Source organism: Calypte anna, chromosome 20 (assembly GCF_003957555.1).
Source record: "Calypte anna isolate BGI_N300 chromosome 20, bCalAnn1_v1.p, whole genome shotgun sequence".
Lineage (NCBI taxonomy): Eukaryota > Metazoa > Chordata > Aves > Apodiformes > Trochilidae > Calypte > Calypte anna.
The window spans coordinates 14,876,741-14,900,146 of record NC_044265.1 but is presented as its reverse complement, the minus strand read 5'-3'; the positions used below and the strand labels follow the sequence as shown (position 1 = coordinate 14,900,146).

The following is a 23,406-nucleotide window of genomic DNA, read 5'->3' as shown; positions in this document are numbered from 1 at the left end:
CTTGAGCGTTAATAAGGGAGCATAGTTGAATAGCATATTTGGTGAACAGTAATCAAATCTGTGTTACATATGCTCCATCTCTGCCAGCCATCTCTGTGCAGTTCACTCCCTGAGTGGTTTTGGGGGCTGCTGGAGGGAGTCTGTTCACCAATCCTGCACCCCCCCAGTTCAGCCCTTGTATAGACACCCCATCAACTGGAGCCCCATGGCACAGAAGCTTCTGGTGCCTCCACCGCCTCTGCTGGGTGCTGGTGGTGGTTGGGATCTGCAGGCTGTACCTGAATGCTATGTTTGTGGCTTGGGATGCCTCCTGTGCCCTTTCTCCTTGGTCTGCCTGCCCTTGGTGTGGCTGCAGGCTTGGTGAGGCACAGTGAGGAGTGGATGGTAGGTCCCAGCACGGCAGCTCCTTTCTGACCTTCCCAGGAGAGCCCTGGTGTGGTCTTTTCCTTCCTTTATGGCTGTGCTACCCTTTAGGCTGTGTTTACAGTAACTGCCAGATCTGCAGACACCCATGTGGGAGAGCTGGGAGGGAACAGCTTAGTGGCTCTGCAGGTTTTGTTAGTTTATTTTCCCTCCGTCTGACGGGGGGTAGTGGAGCCTGGCGTGGACGCTTCCAGCAGAAGTTCAGTTTGTCTTTTCTTCTCCAGTTGAGAAAGAAAAGAACAAATCTGGGTCCCGCTGCTCAAAGTAGCTCTGAATAAACTCCTCTTGAGGTATGAAAAGAAAATAATAGCAGCAAAGTGCAAGCTTTGCTTCCCTGCAGGTGTTCCACTATGGGTAGGAAGCTGCTTCTGGGTGTCCTGCTGCCCTCCATCATGTTTTTAAAGTGGGCTCTGCATCTTCTCATGTGTGGTGGGGCCACAGGGAGGGCTTGATGTTCCTCCTTTTTCTGAGCCTGAAAATGGAGAAAGGGTTTCAGTCACAGACACCATGCTGGGAAGCCAAAAGGCATTGTCACATCCTTCAAAGTTTTCCACGGTTTGGATGCGCAAGTAACTGCAGCGACATGGGACCTGCTGTGCTCTGCCACCCCAAAGCAGTTAGTACCAGAGATCTGCTTTGGCTGCGAAGTACCTTCTAACATCTGCAGACATGCCAAGACCTGTGGGCAGGAGCTTTGCTCCCAGGGACCCCTCAGGAGTTCTGGTCCTTGTGTCTCTGCTTCTTCTTGAGCAGGAAGATGCCATTCACATTCAGGGATCCATGCTGGGGCCTGACTTGGGACCCAGAGGTTGGTTCGTGCTGTGGTGACAGCCATTCACATTGGCAGGGCTGGGATGCTCAAGGTGTGGTGTTGCTGTCAGTCCTGCCTGGTGTCCTGCAGCAAGGGGCAGGTGAGCTGGCACTGCCCAGTGTAATGGGAGGAGTGTGGCTGTGGTGTGTCTGGAGGCTCTGCGGGGAGGCTTTGCCAGTGCTGGCTGGGGAGGAGGGATGGTGGGTTTGCAGCACTACTCACCATCCAGAGGAAACATGAGGTGACAAGAATCAGAAGGACAATATTTACACGCAGTGGCTAGGATTTCAGAACAAGTCAGTAAATGCTGTGGCTCCCCTCTGGCAGGGAAGGCTGTCAGGCTGCATCGCTTCAAAAGCCAGGGAGAGTCTTCAGTGCTCTGACTTCTCCTGTGGTGAGCTCTGACTCATCCATTTTTACTGCCCAGACTTTCCTCCCAGTGACATTATCCTTAACGTTTTGTAATAATGAAATATTAATGACTGATATTGAATTTAAAGTACAATTTATGTCTGAATCCTCTGGTGGAAAGGGCAGTTGTAAAGGTAGAGCCTTCCGAGTGATGGAGGGGTTTTGAAGCAGGGCTGTGCAGCAGCTGTCAGGCTGTACAGGATCAGGCAGGGCACAGGGTGGCTGGGAGCCTCCACACCGGTGTGTATGGTGCAGCCAGTCCTGGCACGTGGCCAGTGGGGTGGCTGTCCCCTCTATGCTGCTGTGGGGTCTGCTGCATGCCTGGGCACCGTGTTATCAGCTCCAGCAGAGGCAAGTGGTAAAATACCATTTTTCTTTCCTCAGTGAGATGTAAACTTTGAAGAATGGAGAGAGCCTGCATGTCATCCTGCTGCCCAGGCTCATCTCTGGCACCCACCAGCTCCTTGGGGCTGGTGGGCAGTTGTCCTTTCCTGGTTCCCACTGTCCTGTCCCTGCTCAGTTCCCACCATCCCTGCTCAGTCCCCACTTGGCTCCCATCTTTCCCCACAGGCATGCAGCACTCTGCATCAAGGTGACACCTCCTTGCAGCCTCCTCAAGCTGTCCCCCCACCTTTGAAAGCCCCATCAGGGACTTTGTCCCGCTGCAGCAGGGGTGTGTGCCCCACCTGCGGATCCCATAGGGAGTGGGTTTGCATCTGAGAAGCTGCAGAAGGTTCCTGGTTGGGCCCTTGAGCTGCTGTGCTGCTGGTGGAAGGAGAGGGGGGCAGCTCACCCCTGCAGAACAGGCACTCCCCAGGTGACTGGCAGAATATTTGGCCTTGCTGTGTGGCAGCCAGCAGGAAGCATGGGGACTGTTCAGCAAATCTGGCCTGGGACCAGGCCAAGTGGTTCCAGAGATAAATCTTCATCTCACTCACAAGCTGTTTACCTTCTTTGGGCTAATATTAGTGATTCTCTTCCTGTTTTCCTCTTTGCTCATGTAAAATGATGAGGCCTTGACTGCTGTGTCCACTGCTGGTAATTGAGATGATAAATCTTCCTGCTGGAGACTGGCTTTAATCAGAGCATTGTGTTTGGATGCGATTTAATGACTCTCAAGCTGCTGAGTTTGGGCAGGACTCGGGAGAGGTGAGAGCCATTTATATGTTTCTTGGCTTAACTGCTGCTTCCACTTTGCTTCCCCTCAGCTGGGAGCCACGTTTTCAGCTCCATCCTCTGATGTAGCTGCCTGTGCCTGGCAGGCTGTACCCCTGGCATGGCCCTGCTTTGTCCTTGCCATCAGTGCTTGGTTTTGCAGCCAGGCAGCTGTGCTGACATCTTCAAACCTACCCTGTGCTTCACAGCCGTGGCGTGAGTGCTGGAAAGCAGAATGGCCCATCCCTGTCTTCTCATCTGCATTTTGTTCTCCCAGTTTGCTGAAATGGCAAGGAATGAATTCCACCCCTGCCTCTTCTGGCTTCCCTACTAATATGGAAATGTTGAATTCAGTATTTGGATCAATTTGGCCTTGTGCTGTCTGGGCTGCACTTGCTGCTCGTCTGGAGCTGCACAGTTTGTATCATGGAGGACAATGCAGATGCTGCAGTATGCAGGGGAGGGGCAGAACTCTGTCCCCCACCCTCTGCAGGCTCCAGCATCTCCAGTAGAATTCAGCCTGTGTTGGCAAAGGCAACAGGCTTCTGCCTGAAGCTCCTGTGCTACACTGCTGTGTTTCCAGCATCTCCCTCTCGATCTGTGCATTTTCCATGTCTCTTTCCTCTTTCTTTTCAGATTAATAGCATTCCAGTTCCTGGAGGAAATACAGAAAACTGGCATGTTTAATTTTAATTTAGGAAAGCATTTAGGTAGCAGCCTAGTTTCCTTGCTGCTGTCAATCAGGTTTTCTCAAGGCTGACATCAATTAGTTTAAAAATATTGAATGTAATTTTGCCTGACACAACATATTGCAGCTACTGCAAAATATAATTTATTTTAGAAGAAGAAATAATTAAACTAATCTGCATGTTAGTCAGCTGAGCTGGAATACCAAGGAGAGACGCTGCAATGGAAGGTGCCTTTCTTCCTCTCCAGTCACTCTCAGCCTGGCATGTGCAACCCTCTGTCCTGTCTTCTGGCCAGGTGCTTGCCCTGCAATGGCACTTTTCTGTGTGTTCCACATCTACCCTGTCTGCTGTTCTTCCTGGCAGTGGTTCATGCCTGTGGAGCATTTAGTTCTGTGCACTGGAGCATATGTAGGGGCACGTGCATGAATCTCTGAGCATTTAGAGGAAGTGCAGGTCAGAGCTCCTGGACTCTCAGATATGAAGTCTGCGTTACTTTGGTGCATTGTGCTTTTTATCACAAATGGACTCCAACTATCTTATTCACACGACCATCATAAATTCAGTTTATGACACAAAAGTTACAGAAAATGTATCTCAGAGTTGTTTTGGAGTTTGTTTTTTGTTTTGTTTTCCAAAGACATCCAACCATTTTTCATATTTTACACCCATAAATCCAGGTACTGGCTCAAAGAAAGAGTGGAGTTGATAAAGAAGGGATTTGAGGAACCTTCAAACAATCATAGTATGGCTAAAGCAAAAAGAAACTGACGTGTACCTTGCTTGAAGAGCAGCCAATGATGCAACGGTTGAGTTTCTAACCTTGATGTTCCTAGAGACGTCAAATCTTCACCCTGTCACTGAGCAAGGAGTAAGCGTGAGCGTCTGGCTTCAGCAATTTTGGAAGGGGCAGAAGGAGAGCTTTTTTATGACAGGGTGGATTTAGAAAGGACAACTGTGCTTTGAGCTGTGCTCAGGGGAGTAGGATGTTAGTTACGGCTCTGGCAGAGGGATCAGCACAGGTCCTCAGCATTTTGCTGTGGCACATGGATGACCCCTCTCACGTGCATAGAATAAAACACTCCTGGCAGCTGCTTGCTGATGCTGTGGAAGAGGACAGGCTAGTGGTTGTGCCCAGTTCTAAATGTGCTGGTCACATGCCTCGTGGTAGGCTGTGAGGGGTGCTCTTGAAGGGAAGCTGATGTGCTCAGGCTCTGGCCCTGCAGAGCCTCCAACTGCATGTGCCATGCCTGCAGGTCCTGGGAAGTGTCTGGTGGCACTGGGACCAGTTCCTGCTTGCAGCAGGTCTGGGCATCACCGGGCAACAGGAAGGAACTGCTCCTTCAGGTTGCAGTCAGGAAGAGGAAAGGGTTGGCTCCCTGGCTCTTCTTCCTCCCCTCTCTTTCTGTCTTTCTTCATTTTTCTCTTGGCAGTTCCTCCAGAGCAGTGCCAGCTTGCTTCAGTGCTAAGCAGTGGGGAGAGTTCTCCATCATCCTGCAGGCTGAGGAGCGGTTGATGGGGTGCTATCATCCTCTTCCTTGCAGAAATTGAAACCTTTTTCCTCCTATTTGTTTGTGGCCCCAGTGGGCATCAGGCATCCCCCCTTCCTCTGGCTTCCTGCTCTGCTGCCTCCCCCTTTCTTTCTTCCTGAAAGCAACTGCAGTTTATTTCACTGCAGCAATATACCTTTTAAAATAACACATCGTTCTAGGCTTTTAGTCACGACTTCTGCCTCCCTCCCCCGAAAACAACCATCTAATCACCAGAGCAGCTGGTCTGGGTAAGAGGGAGTGATAATGTGAGAGCAGGGTGAAGGCACCTCTGGGGAGGGGGCTTAGGTTCCTGGCTAATTATGGAGCAGCACTAAATCTTCTCTCCCTTGGGTCCTCCTCCATCTGATCTGCGGGGGCCAGCATTAATTTTATAGACAAACAGGCAGCAGGGCTCCTGCTCAAGCGAGGAGAGAAGCATTGGGTCTGTCAGCCTCTGGGTAAAACAAAGGAGATGGAGTATGAGGGAGTTCTCATTTCTGGAAGCACGTGAGGTGCTTCAGAAAATATTAGGCCCTCCAGAGTGATTTATAATCCTACAGCAAGCGCTCAATGTACCTTTGCAGTGCGTGCCGTGGGGTGGAGCAGCACTGCAGTGAGTGGAGCTGTAAATCCCACTCTGTGTGTCCTGAGGGAGAGCAGTGGGCTGTGAGGCCCCAGCACCACTGCCTGTGCCAGGCTCAGGGCTACTTCCATCTCACTGCCTGGCTCTGCTGTGGCAACTGGCAGGTGATGCTGAGTTTATGTTCAAGATGCTGATGGTAATGCAAAGTCCAGCATCAGTGTGCAAGGCCCAGGGCTCAGCCTCCTGCCTTGTCTGAGACCACTCAGCCCCAGATCCCCCAGGGTGGCAGAGGTGATTGTGGAAAGTTTCATTACTGCCCTGTGCTCTCAGTTGGTGCTAGCTGTTTCATGTCCTGGCTCTGCTTATTCTTCTCTCAGCTGTTTATGGTAGCCTCTGGGGTGTAAATGTCAAGATTCAAGTCCAGGTGTGATGTTCTAGTGTTTGAATTTGCTTGTCCCCTCTTTATGCCTTCTGGCTGCAGCTCATCGGTGGTGACTGACTCTTGTCATGGGGACTTGCCCAGGGCTGCTCAGCTTTCCCAGGGGTAGAACAGGCTAACAGCAGTGTTTCAGGAGTCCTTTGTAGGCAGCCCAGTGGCTGGATTTCTTTACCTCTTTTTCTAAGAGGTGTGGTGAGGCTGAGCGATGCTTTTGTGGCACCTCCATCCCACAGTGCTGGTGTGTGCCATGAGTGGGCAGAGCTGCAGTGCTGTGTGACACTCTGTGCTGGCAGCAGCTGCGTGGCCACCACAGCCTCTGGGTGGACAGACCGCAGGAGGGTTTGGTCCCTGCCAGCAGCAGATGGAACTTCCTGCTGAAGTGCTGTTTCTTTTTCTTGTTTCAGATAATCACTCACAGGTATCCAGAGCCTCTCTCCGTATCCGGATCCTGGATGTGAATGACAACCCACCTGAGCTCGCCACCCCCTATGAAGCTGCAGTGTGTGAGGATGCCAAGCCAGGCCAGGTACTGGGTGTCCCCCAGCCCCTCTCCTGGGTCTCCACCAGCGCTTGCAGCAGTCTCATCTGCCAGCAGCACTCTAGGCTGTGCCCATCCTGTCCCTCTGCCCCAACAGCTTCCCTTACAGCTGCTGTCACACCAGGAGCTGCTTTGCTGGTGTCCTACAGCTGAGCCTGTCTGCAGGGACAAAGGCTTGTCCTTTGATGTTGACAGAACCCTCTGATGCTCTGCAGGGCCCAGTGAGCAGGACCTGTGGAAGGAGCTGCAGAGGCAACACTGATTTTCACCTCTGCTTTCTACCTGCAGCTGATCCAGACAGTAAGTGTAGTGGACCGTGATGAGCCTCAGAGCGGCCATCGCTTCTACTTCACACTGGCACCTGAAGCCATCAACAACCGCCATTTTTCTCTGCTGGATATTAAGGGTAAGCCCTGCTGCAGCCTTCCAAGTACTGCCACCTCCAGGCTGAGCAGCACAGCTGGATGTGGGGAGGGAGATGGGGCTGTGGGCTACAATAGCTCATAGATTGCCAACTTGAAATGGTGGGACTGGTCATTCAGCAGTTTGGATTTCCTCAAGGAGGGTATGCAGAGTCCAAAGCTCCTCTTGTGCAGTCTGGTGTTTTCAGGGCTCTTGGTCCCTTACTTGATGCAAAATCTCCAACATGCCTGCAGGCAAGGGGATGGCATGGATTTATAGATGAGCACGTGCTCATGCTTTGAGCATTGGCATTTATCCCTCTCCAAGGTAAATCCTAGAGCATGGGTGGGCAGTCCCTCAGTGTTTGGTGATTTTAGGTGCTGATTGCAGCAGTAAGTACAGCAAGGACCCTTGCAGATGCTAGGATCTTCTCCAGCCAGATATGCACTTGTCAAAGGGGCCAGTGCAGATGGAAGCCAGCAGATCACATTGAACCACTTCTTTGGTTTGGGTTGCTTTTTTTTTTTCTCTGTTTTTGCAACTTAATCTGTAAAAAGCCTGATTTAGTTGGTTCTGAGCTTGTCAGAGGAACCTTCTGCTGATATAAGAACATGCTTGCTTAGTTTGGTTGAGCATTATTAGGGGTAGTCAAAATGGAACCCCCAGACAAGACCTTCAACATAATTGTAGAAGGACTGATACTGCTTTGTGTCCTAAAAACTACAGATGCCCCTGACCCGAGTCCCTCCCCCTGCACTCAGAGGGCAGTTGTTCACAAGACCTTTCTTATAATGTAAGAAAGCTTTAATCCTCTGAAAGATTTTGCCCCACACCCAGTGATTAACTTCCTGCACTTTCTTTGAGGGACCTCATGAAAATGTGCTGGAGCGAGCTGAGTTACACCACAGTGTCCAGCCCCACCCAGGCCCTTCCCAAAGCTCTGGGGTGTTGGGGCCACTCTCCCTACCCTCAGCCAGGGTGTTGGTGGTGGATGAGTTGGATCCCAGAGCCATGGGCCCTGAGCTCATGGAGGGCTGGAGCTCAGGGCGTGCTGCTCTGCCCAGTGATGGCTAGGGATTGCTCCTGTGCAGCTGCAGTTCCCCAGCAGCCTCCTGGTGCAGGAGGATGCAGGACCCAGGCTCACACACGCCACTGTTGCTTCTAGAGCTGCTGCTCTCTTGAGTGAGACGAGGCTCTCATTGCACAGGGTAATCCTCTGTGCTAAATGATCCCACAAACTTTGCATGTTTGCAACACTGCATAAAATGAGTAAAAGCTGGCATCACCTCCCACCTTCTGTTCTTGGGAAAACAAATGCTGTTGCTGCAGGGTTATTCCCAGGATGTTTGGAGACTCTCCCAATTGCTGAGTGACGCTGTCTTCCACAGCAAGAGGAGGTGGCTGCCTGTGCAGATGGAGGCACCCCTCATTTCAAACGTGTGTATTTTAGTGTCATCTCCCTCTCTGTGATTGCTTCCTCCTTTTCTCCAGTCCACTGAGCACCTGGGGTATGCTCACCTTCACCTTCTGATCCCATGGGCTCCCTTGCTGCCTCTGCCTTTGTCTCCCTCTTTACCCCTCTCTCGTGTGTTCACCACTCTTGCACTTGTCTCTGCTTCTCCATATAAATATCAGTGGTGACAAACTACTGCCACCAGCCCATCTGTTTCTTTGTACAAATTTGTAGCCAGTTTTGAAACGTGATTTATAAATACTGCTTTTGCAGCCAAGGAGTGACACTGATGGATGTCAGCACAGATGGATTCACTAAGCTTTTGCTTAAATCCCTCTTCTCCTTTGCTTTGCACCTACTTCCCTCAGCTCCTGCAAGGTAGCAGAAAGGCATCTCAGGAGGGTGACTTGTCCTCAGTGCAGCAGGGACCAGCATCTCCTCAGACATGTTCCCCATGGCAGTTCATCAGGTGGGGCAAGAGCACCCAGCAAAAAGCCGCCTTGGCTTGGATGCTGCAGGTCAGGGATACAAGAGCAAAAGCTGACCCTGCAGGAGATCTTGTGGTAGCTGAATTACAGGCGGTTTGCAGGAGTTGGTCTTTTAGCTATCTCTCTTTGCTTTTGCTCTGTCCAAGGCAGTGCTCAAGCACTTTTTAATTCATCAGACAAGGAATAAATGTCATGTGTGGTAACAATGGCCTTGATCCAGAATGAAGATGCCCAGAAAGTGAAGTGCCTAAACAAAGACACAGAATTGGAAAAGCTGACCTCACCCAGGTCCACTTGGTGCCATTCCAAAGGCATTCAGCATCCTTTGCCTCGTAACTCACCTTTTGCTGGGTCTTTCTGGCCTGAAAAAAAATGATTACAGAAAGATCAAAGGTAATTAAAGCCTGAAATCATGTTCTCTGGGAAACACTAATTTCGTTGGAAGGGATGGTAGAAAGCATCCGAGCCCAGCAACCTGGAAGGGGTGCTAGATAATATGGAGCGACACATGGAGCTACTGACTCCAGAGCTCAAGGGCTAGGCAAGCAGATGTCTGAACTCTCTGCAGGTCTCATTAGGAGCATGTAATGGGTAATAGAAGATCTGAAAATCATAACAATCAAAAGCAAAATGTTAGGATTCGAGGATTGCCTCGGGACAGAGGAAGCCTCCTCCAGCCCTGCACGGATGTCATTCTCAGCATGAGCAGCAAAGATGCTTATCTGATGAAGGGAGGAAAAGAGCATCGGATCCCCACGGGGGCTGAGTGAAAGGTAAAGGAGCAGCAGTGGTACTGTGGCCTGGCACCCAGAGGATCTGGGAGAAGGAAGAGACAAAAGGGAAAAATCAGATTCTTCTCCCACCAGCTGCACCCACCTGGGGCTGTAAGAGGGGGTCTGCTCTTTCTGGGGAGCCCTTTGGGGCAGTGTGGCCACAGGCCCAGCCAGGAGCCATGGCACCTCCCTTGAGCTGGTGTACCTGGGCACCAGAGCTGCAGAACAGCAGCTGGAGAAGAGGAAGGCAGATGCTCATGTGGCCCCAGGAGTCTGGGGCAGGGATATCAAAATGCAATGAGAGGCAGCTTGCTCCCTTCTGCTCTCCTAGTGCTCTGCAATATGGAGTTATGAGAAGGATTTATCATTTCTCTCCTTGAAGTTTCTAAGAGCCTCTTCGGAGGAGGAGTCTGAGAGATCTAAATATTGGCTTATTCCTACTGATGTTACAGTACCACTAGAGTATATTGTGTTCCTAAACTTTACTCTTTCAGCAACATTGCCTAGTTCCTGCTCACTCAGCCCATGCTGATTTCTGCTTTGTCTGGTGGCCTGCTCCTCAAGCTGGCAAAGGTGCCATCTCCGGTCTGGCACAAGCTGACGTGACATGGCGTGGCATAACAGCACGGTGTGACAAGGGAGAGGGTGGTGTAGGAAGCTTGTGGAGGATATGTCAATTTGTGTAGCAAAAGGGCAGTGATAATAAATGATTTGGCTTGGGGCCTCAGCGAACATATGGCACAACATTTAGCATGTTGTGACCATAGCACAAGGTGCAACCACATGTGGACTCTGCAAAAAAACAAAGACATGGAGATCTAGCCTCATCTGTGCAGGAAAGCGTCTGTTCAAATTTCAGTATCAGCTCCTTGGAAACACTGCTTCTCAACCACGTGACCCCAGAAATGGACTTAGGAGAAAGCTGCAACAGAGGAAGAGACAGGAGAGGCTGCAGGGTCAGGCCTGCCTGGCTTTTCTTTGCCATGACTATGGCTGTGCTGATACAAACAAGTCTATGCCAGGGCACACATCCTGAAGCAGCTGCCTTGGGTCAGCTGCATATAGAGAAACAATTGTACCAAGAGAAAATAAATTGTTTTGTAGGAGGTTGCTTTGGATGCATTTTCTAGGATACATTTTCCCACGTCTGGGCAAAATCGTCTTTACTTCTGTGGTCAAAAAAAAAAAGACCATGAGCTTAGGCTGGTTACTTGCCTGGCATGGTGGTGCCAGGATCTGCCCCACATCCCACTGGGCCAGTGGATACCTCTGTCCTGCAACTCGGTGTTGCAGCCCTCTGGGCTGTGCTTGGCTTGTCTCCTGTCCCCACCATGCCCTGTGTGCTTCCAAGCAGCACCCGATCCATATGGCAATTTCCATGGTGGCAGGCAGCCCAAGAGCCAGAATTAGACTAAATGTCTTTTCCGATCGAAGAGTTGATTGATACAGAAAGGGGCCAGTCCAGCATAAATCAGGTGCAATGAGCAGAGAGTATGTAGACAGCAGCACCTTGCTGTGAGCTGACCAGTCTATGTTTAAGTAGATAAAGACTGCAGACAGTCAGCAGCAACTTCTGACATCTGGCCACAATTGTTCAGCTACTATTCAATCCATTCCTGCCCCTCTCAGCTGCTGGCAGGCAATGAGTAGCATGTATAAGCAGAGTCAAGCTGATTTTCAGTCACTGTTGCTACCCACCCTGCTCTGTGTCACCTGTGTGCAGCTGCTGCTTGGGTGCACAGTGCTGGAGGGGCCCATGAAGTGGCCTGTGGGGTCACAGTGGGTTGTGCTGTACTGTCTGAGCAGATAAAATAGGATTTGAGCAGATGTAGAGGAAGGCAGCTAGGAGGCTTGAAAGGAACTCTGCCTGCTCTTTGGAACTTACAAAAGATGCTGGGGTACTTGGCCCTCCAGCTGAGACAGGACACTTCACCAGTGACTGTTGGCTGCATTGTTTGTCAGTGCAGCTCAGACACCCTTGTGCTCTTGCTTCTATGCTAGGTTTGCCATACCCTGTGCATGCTGACTGAGGTGTCTGGTGAAGGAAGGGGTATGTGCTGGGGTGGAGCACCTCCAAACCAAAAACCATGGGCTGCTGAAGGTCTGCGATGCAGCCGAGCCACAAACTTGCTCCCTGCTCCCTTGTGGTGGAGAGGAGGGAGGCCCCATCCCTTCTTTGGGTGATCGCTGGAGCTGGCACATGAGCAGCTGCTGCGTGAGTGGTAGCAGCCCGCCTGCACCTGAGTGCTCATCTTGAGTCCTGCTGGCTGTGCCAGGGGACTGACTTTACTGTGGGTTTCCTTGTTCCCTACAGACAACACGGCTGCAGTGCACACACAAAGAATGGGCTTCAATCGCCAGGAGCAGGACGTGTACCTGCTTCCCATCTTGGTGGTGGACAGTGGTCCCCCAGCCCTCAGCAGCACGGGGACTCTGACCATCCGCGTCTGTGGCTGTGACAGCACTGGGGCCATCCAGTCCTGCAACAGCACAGCCTATGTTGTGACAGCCACGCTGAGCCCTGGTGCGCTCATCGCACTGCTTGTCTGCGTCCTCATCCTGGTCGGTGAGTGCCCACCTGTCTCTACTGGCCTCCTCCTGTCCTGTCCTGTCCTGTCCTGTCCTGTCCCATCTCCCTTCCATCCAGCATGACACAGAATAGCGCAGGTGGTGCTGTGGGCACAGTGCAGGGCCCTCTGCCCCTTGTCTGGCAGCTGCAGTGAGTGGGAATGCTGCTGGCAGACAGTGGCATGCTGGCACGAGCCTGTGCTGGGCCACCATGGCACAGTGTGAAGGTGCAGGGGAGATGTGAGCTTGTGTGCACCCAGGAAGGGGCTATGAAAGGGGTGTTGTGGAGCCCTCAGGTATACCATGGGGCAGTAGCTGATGGACACTGTAGCTGAAAGCCCTCTGACATCAGTGCTGGCTCCTCAGGGCAGGTCATACATCTGCAAAAGCCAGCATGTGGGTTCAGTGGTCTGCTCCTGGCCTCCAGCTGTGCCCCTGTTTAGAAAACCGTTTCCCACAGGGTGCACTTTACACTGGTTTAATTTTCCAGTGCAGTGCAAACAAATTTCTGCTTAATTGCCCAGATGAATAAAGTGCACATTGGTGCTTTAAAGGTGATGGGATGAATAGATGATGATCCAGGACACATTTGCAGCTCATTGCTCAGGCTCTGTGCCATCTGCTCCACATTCACCTTCCCAACATTTGGCTGCTGTTGAGATTCATGTGCCCCCTTCTCCAGCTCATCTGCAGAATCCACCTGTTTGTCCAGCCATACATCTATCTATCTGTCCCTCCTGTCTCAGCAGTCATGCTGCATGGGAAAGGAAAATTTTGGTCTGCACCAGAGCCCATGCAAGCCTCCCCAGACAGTGGCACAGCACAGCTGCTTCTTGGTGACCCTGGCTGATGGAGTGGACTGGCATACTGGTGGGCTCAGCCTTAGGGGTCCCCATGCTGGAGGGTGCTCTGCCTCTGTGCCTGCTCACACAGGAGCCCAGCTTGCACGAGCCCCCACCCAGTCTGACCATTTCTTCCTTTCCTAGTGCTGGTCCTTCTGATCCTCACACTGAAGCGACATCACAAAAGCCACCTGACAACCGAGGATGACGAGGACATGAGAGACAATGTCATCAAGTACAACGATGAAGGGGGAGGCGAGCAGGACACAGAGGCCTATGATATGTCAGCCCTGCGCAGCCTCTACGACTTCAGTGAGATCAAGGGTGGTGATGGAGGCGGGGGGCTGGGAGAGGGGGGCCTGAGTATTAACCCAGCCTCCAAGCTCCACACCCTCCCACAGTGGGTGCAGAGCCCAGACCTGGACTTCTCCATGTTCAGAGACTACATCTGCAAGAAGGTGGAGCTGGCAGATGGGGACCTCTCCGTGCCACCCTATGACTCGTTCCAGACCTACGCCTTTGAGGGCTCAGACTCCCCTGTGCCCTCCCTGAGCTCCATCAACACCTGGTCCAGCGGCTCGGAGCAGGACTTCTCCTTTCTGGGAGGCTGGGGGCCGCGTTTCCGACAGCTGGCAGCACTCTATGCTGGGCGCCGGGGTGAGGAAGACAGTGAGGGATCCTAGCTGTCCCACCAACCCCTGCCAGACTCCCGGCACCTCCTGCACCAGGGCTCTGTGCCCCACGGTGCCACGCAAGGACAGCGTGTGCCTCTGGCCAGGCTTGTCAGCTGCCAGAGAGGGGCTGCACCGAGGGGCTGGGGAGCACCAGCAACGTGCTCCTTGTCGGCTGCCTCCTGTTGGGTGCCTCTGCACCCACATGATAAGGCTGGAGTGCCCAAAGGAGCTGCTGTAGCAGTAGTCATCTCCTTAATACCAATCTCCATTAAAGCACTACGCATTAATTTAAGAAAGAGAAAATCTAATTCAAGAGAGTTTGGAGGGGGAGTTCTCCTCCACAAATTATCATTTAAATAGATCTGTGCAGTGAGCCCAGTTCAGGAGAGGAAGAGCAAACCGGGAGCCTTTTGTTGTCTAAATTGTTTTTGTCACTTGAGTCAGAACATTTGAAGTGCTTTGGTTTCTCTAAGAGCTTTCCTTGCAGAGGGAAACGAGCTTTTAACTTCTGTTTGGCTTTTTCCTCTGTATGTTTGTTTGCTTTTTGGAGTCCTTCTCTATGTGTGTGGGTTCATCCCCATTGCCTGACTGCTGGCACAGTATTGGAAGGAGCTTGCGCTGGGGGATGGGCGTGATGGATGTGGGCTCCAAGGTCACATCCTGCACGGAGCGAGCACTGCTCTAGAGTTCAGTGCAAAACACACTTTGCTGCTTAGCTGCTGCTGCTTTGCCTCTCAGTTCTTAGACCCTGCGGTTATCCAAGATGTCTGTGATCTGAAGCAGCTCTCTCCCTTCCTGCACAGCAGATACCATCTGTGAGGCCCTGATGTGCCCCATGGCCCCTGTGATGGATGTGCTGCTGAGGCACAACACTGTGTCCCCTGCTGTGTAACGAGGCATAAAGCAGCCCTAGTGCAGGGCAGTGCCATCGGGGGGGGGGGGTTCTGGGTGGGCTCTGCCAGCCCCTTGGGGCAAGCTGGACCTGGCTTTGTGGGGCCTCACCCAAGAGGACCTCAGGTAACCCTGGCCTGCAGTGTAGGGGAGAGCCATGTCCCGGCTAGTACACCATGCTGTAGGGTGTGAGAGAACCCCAGCCCTCTGGTTTAGAGGGATAGTTCCTGCTTACTCCCAGCTGTGACAACAAAGCAGTCACCACTGGACACAGAAAAGCTGTCCTCAGAACATGTTCCTAAGGCCAGATCCTGCTGGTACTGCTGTGTGGCTGGGCTGGTTGGTGCAGTCTGGGCCACAGGTCTGTGACACCTCAGGGTACCTGGAGTGTCCCCACCCTGGCACAGTGCCCTGCAAGAAACCAGCATGAGCTTCTGCAGCAGGGCTGCATTTGCATGAAATGTCTAGTTTCAGGAGGAAGGTCAGGAGGAGGCTGGCAGGATGTGCCCTTTCTTCCAGGACTGGAGGTCATGCTGGAGGAACAAGATCTGTGCCACACGCCTTCCCTGATCAGCATGTTTGGGCTGTGTTGGGGACTGCAACTCCTTATCTGTTCGTGTTGGGAAAAAAAAATTACATAAATGATAGGTAACTAACTGATAGGGTCTCCCAAGGCCTGGCACATCCTGGGCTTGTCACTGGGTTTGTCCTTTTTGTTTATCCACAGACTGTTTTCTCTCCTTGTTGTTTTCTCTGTAAATGTAGACGTGTGTTCATTTTTCACTGTTTTGCTTCCCGGCTGCTGGTGTTGGTCCTTTGACTGCAGAGTGAGACCTGACAGCGGAGAGGGGCAGGACATGTTTTTGTCACTCCTCTTGCCCACAGCCACCAAGTCAGCCTATGTGGGAGCAATAGCTCAGTTTTCTTGCTGGGCCAGGAGCCGCTCGCTTCTCAGGGTCTCCCAGTCCCCCCAAAGAAGGCAGAAGGTGCCGGCGAGATGCTGGTTCACTGTGATGGTGCTGGGGAGGCTGTGGGGCCAGGAGGCTGCTTTGCACTGCCCCACGAGGGCTGGCTTCAGGCCACACTGCCCCAGGGAGGGGATGCCCTGGAGCAGGAGAATGGAGAAAGCCCTCTCTTTCCTCAGGAACCTGTTCGTGTTTTCCCTCTGGGCTGAGGAGCCATGCCCAACCCCTCCGGAGCTGGCCCTTCCTCTAGCAGAAATGTTGTGCAATAGAAGGGCTCTCTCCATAGGAGATGGGGTCTGACAGGGTACACGTTTAGAACCCCTCACCCTTCTCACCTCCCCTACCAGCCAGTCCTCCCCAACACGCATGCACGCACGCTTGCAGTTTAATTTCTTTCCCACGTGTAGCCGCAGGAGGAGTGCGGCGCTGCCCGCTCTGCCTGCCCCACACATGGCAGGTGGAACTGGCAGCCGCCACAAGGTCTGATGGTCACTTTGGTTTTCTTTCTCTACCCAGATAAAATTAGGAAGTTGGTTTCCTCCCCCTTGTTATTTTTCAAGGTCTTTCTAGGACCTGGAAATAAATTATTTCCGTGTCGTAAAGCCTGAGTCTCGTTTAGTTTTTCACCCATGTTGCACTGTCAGTCTCACCAACACCTTCCCAGAGGGAGCAGGCAGGCAGCCCCCTGGCAGGACAGGCTCTGGCACATGGGATGTGCCATCCTGTCTGAATCTGAAGGAAATTATGAAAAAGGATTGGGTGGGCACAGGGAGAGGGGGATGTGCACTAAACTGTGTGCTAGCATCAGTGTAGGTTAACAGGTAGCACAGACAGAATGTAAACCTCTCCATAAAGTGACAGTCATCTAAATAGCATCTTGCAGTCCTTGCTCTGAAACCGGTTTATTGATCCCTGAGGTCTTCAAGCATTTCCATATCCTTCACCATCCCTGTGCCTCCACTCCCATCCTGTTCCCTTGATTATTCACTAAATGTTATGGAAGAAGCATCTGGTGACCTTTGATGGCAGCAGTTAGTGGGATGCTGTAGCAGAAGGGAGGAGTTTTCAGACATCCAAGGTGAGCTGCCACATCTCAGTATTTGTGCTGCTTTTCACAACTGCAGTGAGCACCTCTCAAGCTGCCAGCCTTGAGGCTTTTTTTGCAAGCATCGTGGTTAAGTGCCCACACATGGCATGTGTGTCAGCAGAGCACCCACAGCTGTGTACTCCAGCAGCTCTGGACACCCCAGCCAGCTGCTGTTTGTAGAGAGCTGCTAATGGTTGCTCCATGTTTGCACCTTGGGTTTCCAGCCCAGGACCTCAGCAGAAAGAGCTCTCACATTCCAGCTGCAGCCAGCACAGAGAGGTGCTCACTTTGAATCCTGCTCTTCCACTTCAGCAAACCAAACGAGCATCCTGGTTACCTGGGGACTGGGGATCAGGTGTGCTGGATTGTCCTAGTAACTCCCCATTGACAGAGGAAGCACCTGCATTAGTGTGCTCCTAACAAAGGAGGTATCAAGTGCCTGGCATTGAGTGTGAAGAGACTGGGCCAAAAAGAAAGGTTTGCTTCTTGATATTGTGGAGGAATTGAGAGAGCTCAAAGCAATGAATTGCTGTCCAGAACTAGACTCTTAACTACAAAAGAGGATTATTGAGGGCTCTGATTGCAGAAGCATCTGTGAAGATGTTTTAAGAGCTCCATATCCCCTCAGCACAGCCCCTTTTGAGGCAATTCTTCTATAGCAACTTCTCTCCAGCAGCCTCTGGCTCATTTCTGCAGAATAGAAAGCCAGTCCTGATCTGCAGGCTGGTGTCCAGTGCCAGGACTGTCCTGGAGCCAGGGGTTGAGCTGGCCAGCTGGGCAAAACCAGGGGCTGCTCTGCTGGTGAGTGTGGAGGGAAGATGCTTCTTCCAGGTCAGTTTTGTCACACCAGAGGCAATCCCAGAGCTGTGGAGCAAGCAGCACCGTGGACCAGGGGATCCCAGCTTGTTAAGGACATGCTTGTTAGTCTATGGGAAGCGGGGAAGAGCAAAGCAGGTGGGTGTGAAGGCAAGCGCTGCGTGCTCTGGAGGGGAGCAGACCCTGCCCTTGCTGTGCCCTGCATGCCGTGCCTGTGGCTGTGGGGATTCCTTGGCCCCAGGGGAGGCTGCTGCTGCCAGCTCCTGTGCAGGAACAGTGCGGTGGCTCCACTGGTGGCAGTATTTGTGCCAAAGAGCAGCTGCTCCCCTGTGCCTTGGCTCTTGCCATGCTCCATATCCTCACACAGGGCTCCTGCCACCTCCATGCAAGTCACCCCCTCACCACCCTTGTTGCAAGGGAAGCAGCCTGGGGCTCTGCTGGTGAAGGACAGTGGCATTTCCCACTGAATGAGTCCTGCAGGGTTTGGTGCCCCAGTGCTGTGACAGTAGCTGGATGCTGCAGTTCAGCTCCTGGCTCCAGCACAGATGCTGCATCAGTTACCTCTAGTGCCTTCGCTCTGAGCCATGGTGAGCTCCAGAAGGCAAGGTGTCCAAGAGAGTTACTTGCAAAAGATGAATGTGATCCACTGGGATCATTAAGGGGAAATGAAAAAAAGGTCAGATATATCTGCACCCCCAGGAGAAAAATACACCTCTGCTATCTGAGTGCAGACAAGGCCTGCCTCCCACTTGTGTTTGTAATAAGCTGCTCAGGAAAGTGATCACTTTTCCCCCCATATCCTCTGAGGAAGCTGCTCTGTCACCAGAAGGCTGATTCCTTTAGCCACCATTTCCACAGCTAATATCACAGCTCCTGTCTCCTTTCATTTACCAAACCCTTGAGCTTTCTTTAGGGTTGGTATCAGACTCTCACTGCTCAACATAATCTTAGTTTTGCATCTCTGCTCTTTGTGCTCTCTGCAAAGGCAGCAGTTTTGTCTTGTTCGGGGTTTCTAGCTGTGTCACAGTGTTCCAGTTTGTGGTCTCTTCTTACTGTGGTTTCACTACCTCCCATGCCAGGAGTGTTTCCAGCATCCTAGAACTGACTCAGGCTTGTGGCCTGATGCAGCAGTACTTCCCCATTCACTGGCAGGGACAGTTCCCAGGAAGCTGTCATGGTTATGTGTTGCCACAGTCAAAGAAGTTAGAGAGAAACAAAATGATTTTTTTACTTGGCCTTGGAATCTTGGTCCTAGGGAGCCAGTAGGGCTGAGGCATGCCCCTCATCTTGCTGAGCAGCCACCACACAACCCAGCCTGCCTGTGCTGGTGCTCTCAATCGTGCTGAAACCCAGGTGTGTGGGGGTCAGCATCTGGCAACTAATGCCATGACTTTGGGTGGCAAGGAAGGGTAATAATGGGAGCAAGAGCCACTTTGCCTCAGCACTTGCCCTCCTGGGCTATGCAGCATGGCATGTTGCCCATCGCTGCCTCTGCTGATCCCTTTGCCAATAGTTTGTTGTTCAGATGCCAAGCGGTTGTTCTTAGACATCCCACAACTACTGCCAGTGACAGTGAGTGTTTGTGGCTCGGGAAGGTGTTAACTGCCCTGTCCAGCTACACAGCAGTTTCATGGACACACATATTTCATCTGCCTTCATCGCTGATGTAGAGGACCTGAATCAGATGAGTGTGGACTAGTCCAGCTCTTCGCTGGGGGAGTAGACACCAGCCATTTCTGAGAAAAACGTGTCCCCTTGGCTGGTCTTTTAACCACAGTAATTGGAGAGGTTTTAATCCATCTTCTGCTGGGGGATGCACACATTACTAACAGGAACGATCCACCCTGACTTATCCCTGTCTGAGTCAGCTTCCTCTGTGATCAGGAGTCACTCACCTTTAGCCAGGAACCAGGCAGCTGTTGAAATCCTTTCACAATGCACACAAATTAGGCATTGAAAATGTTCATTACAGATGACATGGCACGCCTTCATTATTCCAGAATAATTGTCTGAAAGGCTCAGCTTGCAGCACAAGCATCACTTGGTGCACCAATGTGATAAAAAGAAAACAGGAAGTGCAATCAATGCTTGTAATCCTTTTAAATAAAAAGGTACTTGCTAGTAGCTGCCAACATCTTTAAAAAGCTGTGATTTCCTTGGAGAGAGCCCTTATCAGCTATGACTGCATGTCATTCTGGCTGTCTGTCAATCCATCAGACTTCAGTGCCACTGACATTAAGAAGCCAGGCGTTAAGATTATCACATTTAGCCATAATGTAGCACAGATTGTGTTGACATTTGGAAAGTATTCCACCACACGAGCCATTTGACTTCTGTACTTTCTTCCCAAAGAAAAAGAATGTTTTGAACTGTTGCAAGGAGGGGGATGGTGCTGGGTGGTCATGACATGGCTGTGAGCAGGAGGAGGGTGTGGGGCAGGAGGGGCCCAGCGTGTCTGCTCACAGTTCCTCCTGACGCACCTGGAAGGCCTCAGCTCCTCCCACACCAGAGAAGGGAATAGTCCAGGATATGCACTGAGGGAAGGCTGGGCCATAGAAACAATGGTAAATGAACTGAAATGAACTGATTAATCTCTTTAAATAGCTGTGAAACCATTTTCCAGAAAAAGTTAATCTACTCTAAATAGCTCTAGTGCTTTTCCTAGGCTCCAATCAATACGTGGTCACTTGCTTTTCATCTGTAATTCACAGTAATTGCAAAAGAGCATTTTCTGAAGAAAATGGCATTCTGCAACCAGAAATACTGCAAGAAGATAGACTAGGACCAATTAGCTTTAAATCCCAGAAGCAGGTGTGCTGCAGCATCACACTTCTGTGTCCTGGATTCCTGTCCAGGAACCTGCTGGAGTGTGTTACGTCCAACTGGCTTGCTCAGCAGCCTCTGCTGCTTCCAGGTCTGGCTGCTGGGCCCCTGGCCCATGGACCCCCAGCCCAGCAGCTGCAGAGAGAAGGTGGTTGCAGGACTACAAGGCAGAGACTTGTCCCTTTCTTGACCCCACAGCAGCTCCCCATCCTGTCTCTGTGCTGGGCACAGACCCAGCACTGCCCAGCACAGCAACACTGTCCCACCTCCCAGGGCCACTGTGCTCCAGATGGAACCCTGAGTGCAGAGCTAATGGTAGCCAAGCTTCAGGTCAGACCTTCAGCTTCATCCTACCTGTCATCTCCTGCTGGGGTTTGCATTTGCCAGCCCATCGACACATGCCCACATACCCACTCTTGGTCTGTAGCACCCTGGAGCTGAGGAGGGCTGGCCTGGGGCAGACAGGGAGGTGGACAGGCAGATGCCCCCATCAGGGCAAAGCTTTCCCAAGGTTTCCCAGCATGAGTCCTGCCCATCCATGGCCTGGCTTCCTGGACGACAGGCACCCCCTTCCTAACAGTCCATTGCTTTGCCATCATCTGCTGCAAAACCAGAGCATAATTTTCCAGGATGTCATTCTAATTCTAGTGGGAAAGCTTATTACTTGTGATTTACCCATAAAAAAATCCTAATGACTTATGACTGTGTGTCTGTGGGTTTACCCATCAATCCATCTTGGTGGCTGCAAGTGGGCTCTGCACAGGGCAGGGGGAGCGCCATGTGGGGGCTCGTGCCACCGCGAGTGACATGCTTTTACTATCCATAAAGCCTCTGACATACTCCTTTTGTCTGGGTGCAGATCCATGCTGCTGAGCTCCAGCACAAATGTCATTAAACATGTTCTAACCATGGTACCTATAAATAATTGAGGCAGCAGGTGAGCTTTAAGGTCTGTGCTGCTGCTTTCAGCTCTTCCAGTGAGGGAGCCCAGGAATGTGTCTTTTCCTTCTCCTGTTTGCTATCTTTGAAATGAAGGGGTGCCTGGCACTTCATCCCCACACTCATCTCTCTGCTGTGTCCCCTCAGGCTGTGCAAGATGCTCTCCGGGATGGGGTTCTGCTGTGCTCCCTGCAGTGAGGTGGGTGCTGACTGGTCAGGCTCCAGACCTTGTCCTTAAGGGCACCAAATGGAGAGTGGTGCAGAAGCCTGAAGTGGCTCCTGTCCCCAACACTGCCACATGTGCATGGGTGAGGAGTGCCTGGCACCCAGTCAGAGGGGTCTGGTGCTCTTGGTGAGCCAGGTGTCCTGTGGCCAGCAAGCAGCCTAAGCTCCTGCCCATCATGGGCTGTAGGTCTCACTGTGGGTGCTCACACCCTGTCTGCACAGGATGCCCAGAGCTGCCCAGGGTGGTGCTTGCAACTCCCACTGCACTGATGTGTGACCTGCACAGGTGTTGGTGCATAGTAAATAGCATCTGAGATAGCTTCATGCATTTCCAAAGCAGTCACTGAATATGTGGGAATTTCACAACCCTGGCAGGGAACCTGGGTGAGAACATTTGTTGCTGCTGTGGCTTTGGCAGCACCTGGTGTGAAGGCATTAAGCCCACGAGCATGGCTTTCTTTGCCTGGGCAAGGCTGGTGGGAGCACCATGCTTCTGTGCAAGCCCCACCAGCTGGTACCATGCCTGCCACCCATCCTGGTCAAGGGGATGGACTGCCCCAGCCCTCCTGCATGTCCTGGCACAAAGGGCAAGGGGTCTTGCAGACATGGCCTGTGGGCTGGCAGATGAATTTATCGGCCAGGCAGCAGTGTGGGATACCATCAGGCTACCCATCCCCAGCTTGCAGGGATGAGAGGGGTAAGCTCCTGCCTTCAGCATCAGCTGCTCCCACACCTCCCCTCAGGTGAATGCTGGCTCCCTTGAGCCCATGAGCAAGTTGCTTCTTCTCCCTTCTCATGACAGTCATCTCACAGGGGTTGTGCCTGCACGTGTGGAGGCAGGTGCTGCTGCCCGTGTGCTAAGGTGTGCAGCCATGCAGAAGCATGTGTGTGCTGAGGCACAGACACTATGCTGTGCAGCAAGGCTATGCCCTGACAGATCGTGAGGTATATTAAATAGCAGCTGTCAGGCTCTTTCCAAGCACAGCGGTAACACAGTTGGGACCATTGTGATGTCTTCTTAATTTAAACTCTTGTTGTCTTTCAGCCACGTGCTAATGAAGGCTAATGGGGAGCTCAGCTTGGTGTTTGCCACTGTCGCTGTGTGCTTTGCCATGGTCCTGTCACTCCTGCAGCAGGGCTGTCCTTGCTAGCTGCTGCCTTCCCTGCTCCAGTGGGGAGGGGGACTTTGGGTCTGCTCCCCAGGGAGCAACCTCCATCTTGGTGTGTCAAAACCTGCTGCCTGGAGCTGCCTCCCCTGACCATGGAGCAGCAGGACCCTGTTCTCACAGCATCAACAGCCCCAAAAATCCAGATCAGCCTCTGTAGTTTGGACACTCATGCTGGCTCAGCTTCTCCTGTCCCTGGAGTCCCAGGACAGCCCTTGGGAACCTCCTCAAGGAGAACGGGCAGCCCAGTGCCCACTGTAGGCTTCCCAGGAAGGATGGAGCTCTTGGAGCAGCCTCAGGGCCCATCATCCCTCTCCCATCCTGTCCCCTCTCCCCACCCACCAGCCCAGTGTGGAGCCAAGTCCTTGTCCCAGGACTACAACAGGGACCCAGAAGCACCGTGGGCTTGGCTGTTGGACAGGCAGTTGATGGGTTCCTGGGTGCTGGGAGCGCAGTTGTGGCAGCATCCCTGGAGCTTCTCCCAGCCCAGTGTCCCCAGCCCTGGGTAGCAATAATCCACATATTTATCAGGATTAACGAAGCACACAGTGAATGTATAGGCAAGGCAAAGCCAGCAGCAGACAGAGGCAATGGGTGCCAGCAGGTGAGGGGGGAGCTTAGGCAGTGTCCTGTGCAAATCAGGGAACTGTATGGAGTCACATGTGTGTTCACTGGCCAGGGCTACACGTAAGCTGTGTGCCCATCTTCCCATGCCC

The 23,406-nt window shown here is 52.2% G+C and overlaps 1 protein-coding gene across 1 annotated transcript in view; it reads left to right on the top strand.

Moving 5' to 3' along the window:
- CDH22 (cadherin 22) overlaps positions 1–16,236 on the top strand; it is a 43,279-nt gene extending 27,043 nt beyond the window's left edge. The window contains 4 exon segments of the mRNA XM_008497897.2: positions 6,445–6,566; positions 6,867–6,984; positions 12,009–12,260; positions 13,249–16,236. Of these exon segments, the coding sequence (XP_008496119.2) occupies positions 6,445–6,566; positions 6,867–6,984; positions 12,009–12,260; positions 13,249–13,787 (1,031 nt within the window). The 3' untranslated portion in view covers positions 13,788–16,236.
- The last annotated feature ends 7,170 nt before the right edge of the window (positions 16,237–23,406 follow it).